The sequence below is a fragment of the Cariama cristata genome, unplaced genomic scaffold, assembly GCF_000690535.1.
Source record: "Cariama cristata isolate BGI_N322 unplaced genomic scaffold, ASM69053v1 scaffold1439, whole genome shotgun sequence".
NCBI classification, from domain to species: Eukaryota; Metazoa; Chordata; class Aves; order Cariamiformes; family Cariamidae; genus Cariama; species Cariama cristata.
The window spans coordinates 57,414-65,638 of NW_009633807.1; the positions used below are offsets into that span (position 1 = coordinate 57,414).

Genomic DNA, 8,225 nt, shown 5'->3' on the forward strand with positions numbered 1-8,225 from the left:
ATGCTATCCATCTGCGTTAAGGGTACCACTGTGTCATTTAGGTCCACCTGTAAGCAGAGTCAGGCACTCTTCGTACAGAAAACAGTATAACCCTGGGTCCAGTGTGATGTGGCCATTCAGCAAGGTCATAGCCCTGTGAGCCCAAGGTAAATCTCAGACACTAGCACAGTGTTGAGAAGGACCTTGTTTAGGGGCCTGGTGCTATTGTTACCTCACTGGAAGATCTGTTAAGTACTACTGATTAGAGCAACAAAGAACTTGATTTGAAACTATTGATTCAGTACAGGAGAAAACCGCTGCACTGGAGCCTTTACCAAATATGCACATCTTAGCTATCACATGCTCTACCTCTAGGCTGCAAGTGGTCCTGCACAATGTGCACAGTGGGGTTTTCTACAAGACTAGTCTCAGCCCAGCTTTTCCCATGGTGTTAAGCAGGACTTTTGCTATTGACTGTAATGGGGACAAGGGTGGGTGAACAGAGAGCTTCCGTGAATACACCTTGTGTCTCACTGGGCACCTAACCAGAGTTAAAAATGCTCTCTGCTTCCCGTTCTGACCATGATCACAGTGAAGGAGGCACAGCAGAAAAGGGTGAGGGTCAGATACCGCAAACGGTAAAGTGGCATTACGTGTCACAAGGAAACGGTGACTGTCTTGGGACTGCTAGGCTTACGTTCATCTTGACTTAATATCCGCTCCCCATCATGGCTATGTAATATGTGCAGGGAAAGGCTGTGTCATTAGGAGGGAAGAAGAGAGGAGCAGGTCAAGTTTCTGGCTTCTGTTCCAGGCTCTGCTGACATCTTGCTGCTTTTTTGGACAAGTCTTTTAACTTCTTGAAAGAAAACCAACCAAACAAACAAAAAGTCTCACTAAAAACTAAACATGCTATGAGGTCTTTGGCTCAAAGGACCTGAGTGGATATGAAAAAGATAACGAGCAGCAAGGAGGGAAGAAACGTCAGAGCTCTCGGTCTGATTTTTTTCAGGACCCATTGTTTTTCCCAGTGTTACAATCTAGTTTCGTGAAGCAGGTGCTATTTGATTTCCTTTCCAAGATATCTCTGTCTCAAGAGTAGAGAAGGGAGACAAAGAGTTAGAAAAGAGGACAACCATTGTTTTTCCTTGCTGCAGGATAGAACACCTTGGACTCAATGTTGTCCTTCAGCTTTTGGTTGGGGTTCCCTTGGAAATGGTGCATGGAGCTGCAAGGATCAGTTTTGTGTATGTTGCTGGAGTTGTGGCAGGTAGGTGACACCTCTGGATGCCCAGAGGAATGTTTTGTGACATTTGGGTGTATGAGAAGAGCAGTCAATGATCTTCTGTGCATTAAAATTCTTTTCGAGGCTGGAAGTGGGAAATATGCTACAACTTGACATCTGTTTCTAACTAGCCAGATGCTTTGTGTTTAGGAGACCTGCTAAAAAAAGCACCAACAACCTGTTACTTTAAAATAACTTTGCTTTAGATGGTCTTCCTGGATGTGGAGGTCATGCTGTTCCTTTCCTCTTGTATCCCACAGAGGCCTAGAAGAAAGGTGGCATCACAGTCATCCCTGCATGAAGAGTAATTTTCTTTTTCCAGGTCCTGTGCCAGTTCTTCCTTCGTTTGTCCTGTGCTCTCTGCTTTCTACAGCCTGAGTAAGCAAGAAGTATTTGGTTGTAGGTTGTGAGCAGTGCACAGGAATCTGGAAATTCATTTAATCATAAAGCCATGGGGTTTGATGGATTTTTAGTTTGTGCTGTATTGAGTTTATTTATGTTTGGCATTTCCAGCAGTTTGGAGGTGATGGAAGTTAGCTGACAGTAGATCAACATCTAATTAAAACAGGAGGAGAGTGTGAGAACAACCAAGAGCTTCACAGTGGAACTCAGACAAAAATTGACTGCTTTAGTTCAAGATTTTTGGTGTTGATTTTTTTTCTAGCTATATAATTTTATTTTTTTTCATAATGAGCAGATAAAGCCTTTGTAAAATGGGCTGCATTGGGTACTAAAAAATCCTATATTCCAGGAGACAGACTGTGGAAAGAATAATTGGACAAGGACACAGGACTAGGCATGGTACAAACACCATGCTATTTAATGCAGAGAAAGGAGATGGCAGACCAGCTCCACCATCCTTTGCCTGTTATTTTAATAAGCACTAATTAAAGTGGTCCTCAGTCTGCAACTTGCCAGACATAAGCTTTTCTACATAGATCCATCTACCAAACCCTGGGGCTTCATTTATGTATGTGTAAATACACATAGCACATCTGTGCCAGGTAAGCGAAGCAAGTGAGTGTTGAATCTGCTGCAATTGAGCCCAGGCGAACGCTGAGTTACCAGCTGCCTCTCAGATTCCTGTGGCCATGGACTTGCTGGCAGGGTCCACAGGGCCAGAGGCAGGGCTGGGCTGAAAGCCCAGACCTGTGGGGGTTTGTAGCCAGTGCCTGAGTGAGGCTCACTAGCCCACCTAGCATTATTGGTTCATTTCTGCTATGGAAATGATCCCATTTTTTTTCCTCAGACAAGCTGCCACGTCCTCATAGACTTGACTTTCACACCTTATGACCTATAAATTGTGGAAGAAAGTACCAAATGGAAAGGGAATGTGCAGGATGGAACTACAAATGTGACCAGACAGTCCCACACAGAAAAGCATCCCATGATACCCTTACTTGTTTGAGTTGTTAGCTGATTATTAAACATGCTTTATTCTTTGACATGAGCCAGGAGAGAGACAAGGAGGCATACTTATGCTGAGGATCTGGCAATATAAAGATAACACAGCTCCTCAACAATCAGGAATAAACAGTACAATGTAGCTATGAGCCACAATAGCCACTCCCTACTTTTCTGGTTTTTTCTCATTTGTCTGGCTTTACTAAGAAGACATGTTGAGGCTGAGATCAGGAGACTCAGTGCAGTGTCTGAGGACTTAACTGCAAGTTCTCATTACTCCTTTCTTAAATTCTTAACTTCTCAACTTCTCATTTTCATTAATGGCAGTGTTTAAGAGCTGAGAAGTCTCAGGGCCATATAGTGAAGGAGGGAGCTGTCAGCAGGGTTGGCTGGTGGAACCTCAGCACTTTTTCAACCCAGAATCAGCTAAGCAATTAGCAAATAACAAAACGGTGACAGTTAGATTCGGTACTACTGAGGACTCTCTCAAGATTTGCCATTGTGTCTTTTTCCCATTCATCATAAAAATCTTCATTATCCTCTCTTGTAACACCAGGTCTGCCTTTGTCTCTGTCTCTTAAATTACTTTTAAAGTTTGCAGTGAAAGGAGCTTTGAGCAGATCCAAGCCTCCAACTGGGAAAAGGAGAAACAGTATCTAGGTTTGGATGTATAGTTATTAGTGGTGCCTTTATGTGATTGACCTGTCATTTTGCTATCTTGTGTTTACTGCCTCCATACAGGTTATTTTTAGCTAGTTTTACTCTGAACTTTTGTAAGTAACAGGCTGTGCTTCGATCAGAGGCCTGTGCCAAGTTACAAGTCCCCAGTTCCTTCTCACTGTGCAAATATTTGTCCTGCCAGCATGAGAGCTCCTTCTATTTTATCTTCAGATGAAGAACAAGAAACAGACATTTGTCTGTGTCCTGCTTCCTTGTTATTTTAATCAGGGTGTAAGTGCCTTTTTGCAGCACAGGTTTGAAGATACGTTGGTGCATTGCTTGGCTGCTTTTAAATTAGGTGCAGAAGAATTGATCAGTTACTGTCTTGGCAGTTCTACAGGACTGAGTTAGCTTCACAAGTCAATTGATCCCCTCCCCTCTCTTCTCTTGGTCTACATATTACTGACCTGCAGCAATTAGCACAAAACAGGCAGTAGCAGGGATGTAGGGTAGGAGAGAGTGTGTTTATTTGGCCAGGAATTGTCACAAACTCTTGTTCTTTCTCCCAGGGTCCCTGGCAGTGTCAGTAGCTGATATGACTGCGCCTGTGGTGGGCTCCTCTGGAGGTGTGTATGCCCTTGTCTCAGCTCACTTGGCCAATATAGTCATGGTGAGTACCAGAACGACTGTCTAACCTCTTTGCAAGTGAGCCACATCTGGTGGCCCAAAGGGATTGGAAATAGAGCCTGATCCAGCTGTTGATCATTCAGAGCTTGCCCCAGTTGAGTCTTGTCTCAGTGGTGTGATCCTGGAATGGAAATGTTACACTACAGTTGGTGGCTTGGTACCCTGATGACTGGCAGCTTGCCAGGAGAAGCCAAAGATGCTGGTAATGCAAGACTTATCAGTGTACTCCAGGCTATCAGCTCTCCTTGCAAGGGCTGACAAATATTTGGAAAAAAAGGAGCTGACTGGCTATGCAGAAGTTGCAGACCTGTTTCTGTCTGCATGTGCCATGTAATATTAGCGGCTACCTAAGGAAATTTAGTATTTGGTGGATTTGTGTGCAGAATATCCCTTATCTCCATTTGTAAAACCCAGACTGAAGCTGAACCCTGGGTGTACTAGTGATGCATCTTTTTGCCGTTTCACCTAATGAAATACTTTAAAAGGTCATTAAATACCAGCATCCTCATTCCTCTTAGACCTGGAAACAGGAGCTCATCCAAGGTCCTCAGCTAGGTGGTGGCAAAGCCCAGCATATCTGCCTGTACAACCCCTAAGCTCACTGCTGGGCAAAAATGGCTTTGCTGAGAGAGGATTCCTGTGTGGTGGTACAGGGTTGCATGTCTGTCCTGTACCAGCAATATCAGAGCAGAATAACCATAAAAATGACAATAATGTGGGTCAGCTGCAGTAGAGACAGAAGGTCTGTTATATGGGTGCTGGAAAACCTGTGCATGTGCGGTGGTACTTGTGTCAAGCGTAAAAGAAAACCTTGTATTTAATGCTTGTATGCAGTGAAGCCAGCAAGCTCCAGCTGTAACCCACAACCGTGCTGCTCCAGGCAGCCTTTGTAGCAGCTGGGAGTGGGGGAAGCGAGTGATTTCCTGAGCAGAATAAGTCTCCTTTGCTGTCTTCATGGTTTATCCTAGCATGACTGAGCGGGGGACTGTTGTCCAAATTAGGACAGTTGAGTGGCTGGCAGAGAGACTCCCTCCTGTCATTTCACTACTCATTGGCCTCCTCCAAATCTACTTAGAAATTGCTATCTTAGCATCTGTATTTTTCCGTTATCTGCTGCCTCTGTTCTCATCTGAAATTACTTTTACTGCCTTTCCCATTCTGGTGGAGTTTTTTCCTTTTCTTTCCCTTCTTCTCACTCTCTCTCTGCTCACCTGGTATCTAGATGTAATGCTCCTGCATGCTGAAAGATGTTGGCCATTTGCTGGTAAAGCACAGAGTCTCGCACAGGTGCTTTGACCGTGCTGGGAAGTGGAGGGACTGTTGCGGGGAGCGTGTCTTGAATTCTCTGTTCCCTTGTGCCTCCTAGTAACAAAAGGAAATGAGAACGTTCCTGCTTGTAAAAATAAATATTCTTGGAATTAAATACATAAAATAACCAGCAGGGGGAAGCAATAAAGCATGTCACCCTAAGGAAAGCATGAGGGGAGGAATTCAAAACAGCTACCTGGAAATGAAAACTGGAGGAAGCAGCACAGTATTAATCAGCATGAGTTCAGAGCCTTCTGACTGGGTTAGGTGTCTCTGTGGAGAGAGAAAATGAGTTGCTTATTTTGTAGAGATTACATTTTTGCAGTCACAGAAGTGATTTACAGACAGATCCCACATAGAGCTTGAATATATGTTATATGTATTGCGGAATATTTCTTAAGCGGGCTGAAAAGTCACTGGGTGCTGTTAAAGTTAGGCTGGAGAGTGTACAAGCATTTTTTTTATTCCTTCAGTGTGATGAACAGGGAGTTTTTCACAAGAAACCTGGCTAGCTTGGTATCTCATACTGCTTTCAACTGGTAAAATTTCATTTAGTCAATAGTAATAATAGTGTTGTCATACATCTGAGTTCCCCAGAACGTGATCTTTTTCTGCTTGGCAATGTTATGCAAGTGGAAAAGGAGGAATTTAAACATTTCTCCCAGGGTTTCTGACTATCATTCAGAGATTCTTATTCCACTATATTGATTAACAACCAAGCCTGAAGACAGAGAAGGCCACATCCAGGCTTTCTTTTGGCACTGTTTCCTTGGTATGCTTTTATTGAGGTCTTTATTATTTCTGCTTTCTCTGCTGAAGATCTGAGTTGCAGAATTTCAGGGAGCCTGAGGTACAGGCAGTAGCACTGGAAAAGCGCAGTAGAGCTTGAATGCACTGAGAAATTGCCTCACAGGTGACAGTGTTGGGCCTCCAAGTGAATCATGATGAGCTGTGGGATGTTAACCAGAATGATGCTTGTTCAATGCTAGGTACTACTTAACATAATTTTATTTGATGTGGCCTGATACAACAGGGTTTTGCAGGGTAGGTAAATTCAAATATTGTGAGGATTCAAAGTGAAACATCATACTAACATGTTAAATATTAGTCCGTCTGAAGAACGGAGAGTGGCAGGGCCAGCCGAGGACCACACCACACCAGCTGGATCTCAGGCAAGGAAAGTCAGTAAGACTGCCAGGCAAAGAAGTTATGGGCTGTCTATAACTTGGACATGTCTGCAACATATCCTTTACGGTCGCGTCCTCTGGGATTGACAGACCTGTGTTTGGTGTGGTGAGTGGAGAGTTCACAGCCAGGTGGCAAAGGCAGTGAAAGGGGTTTGTTTCAATGGATGGTTGTCCTTGATGCTCTTCCAGTGTAGATCTGAACAAAAATCCCTCCAGGTTTGCATGCAGCATCACTTTGTTTTCCTTGTCTCTTTTCCAGAACTGGTCAGGAATGAAGTGCCAATTCAAACTGCTGCGCATGGCTGTTGCCTTGATTTGTAGTAAGTATCATGCAATACTTAGCACACATGCAATCCTGGTTTTTTTTGTCCTTGGCATAAGAGTTCATGCTGATTCAGAGAGTTTTGACTTTGCAGCAGTTTTAGTAGGAACTTGCAGCTGGATTGTCTGGCAGTAGAAACCACACAGCTCTCAAATGCAGATTTTGGCTTTCAACACAAGCATTTGTAAATGGGAGTTTGTTGTTAGCCAGCATCTGTAGCTTGTGGCATTAGCCAGCACCTTGTACCTTGTGAAGATCTGGGACTTAGACGTGTTGTCTTTGAATTAGCAAACAAACAATGCTTTCTTAATGATAATAGTTAGGTTTTCTAGAGCACTTCCTATCTGGGATGACAACAGCATTATACACACATTAATGAATTATCTTCTAGCTATATCCCTAGGGTGGCACGATAAGGGAAACTAAGCTGTGTATTCATCATAGACAATTGTCTTCAAAGTCTAACTTTTTTTTTTTTTTAATGGTTTTGGTATGAATTTTAGAAGGCGAATATTCCCCCACCTATCTACACTCCCATGAATCCAAACCACTTACCACCCACTGGGGAGACCTCATGTCTGTGTGCTGCAACCCTTGCATACCCATGGCTTCCCAGCTTCCCTATGCTCACCATACAAGGCAGTTTCTCCCTCTCCATCTCTTCAGAAATGTAGTGCTGCCTGCAAGATGGACTTAAGAAGGGCTAGAACTAGACAATTAATTTCTTTTTTCCTTCTTTGTTCCAGTGAGCTTTGAATTTGGAAGAGCTGTGTGGCTGCGATTCCACCCCTCTGCTTACCCACCGTGCCCACACCCCAGCTTCATGGCTCACCTTGGAGGGGTGATGGTTGGAATCACCCTCGGTGTCATCATCCTGAGGAACTATGAGCAGAGACTCCAAGATCAGACTTTATGGTGGATCTTCCTTTCTATTTATATAATTTTTGTCTTGTTTGCCATCTTCTGGAACATTTTTGCCTACAGCCTGTTGGATCTAAAGCTACCTCCCCCTCCTTGAAGACATGGGACAGAAAACTTGAGAGCAAAAGTCACCTATCAGCTATGTTGAGTGAATGAAGATGGAGGATCTATTTTTATATTTATCTGATGGGAGGATATTTCTTTTGAACACAAGTGTGTGCTGGAGGAGATGCTTAAAGGTCTCACGAAGAATGGGCTGATGGGGTTGTTCACAAATCTAGTAGGTTCTGCAATGCTGGCTGGCCTGCTCCCTGCAGTTTCTCCACTGCCAGGGCTCCCATTGGGCAGCTTGTACCTGGGCACTTATCACTTGGTTTGTTAGCACACATCAATATTTTGTATGAGATATTTGTATTTTCCAGGTCAGTGCTGGAACTATGGCCAGTTGTTGAATGAACCTCCTCAATGTTAC

At 43.7% G+C, this 8,225-nt stretch overlaps 1 protein-coding gene across 1 annotated transcript in view; it reads left to right on the forward strand.

The window, feature by feature from the left end:
- The window catches only part of RHBDL3 (rhomboid, veinlet-like 3 (Drosophila)), a gene marked incomplete at its 5' end in the record, with an annotated part of 26,874 nt that extends 19,024 nt beyond the window's left edge, over positions 1-7,850 (forward strand). Inside the window, 4 exons of the mRNA XM_009706879.1 lie at positions 1,137-1,249; positions 3,898-3,998; positions 6,770-6,830; positions 7,579-7,850. Of these exons, the coding sequence (XP_009705181.1) occupies positions 1,137-1,249; positions 3,898-3,998; positions 6,770-6,830; positions 7,579-7,850 (547 nt within the window). The remainder of the gene's footprint in view (positions 1-1,136; positions 1,250-3,897; positions 3,999-6,769; positions 6,831-7,578) is intronic.
- Between the last annotated feature and the right edge of the window lie 375 nt (positions 7,851-8,225).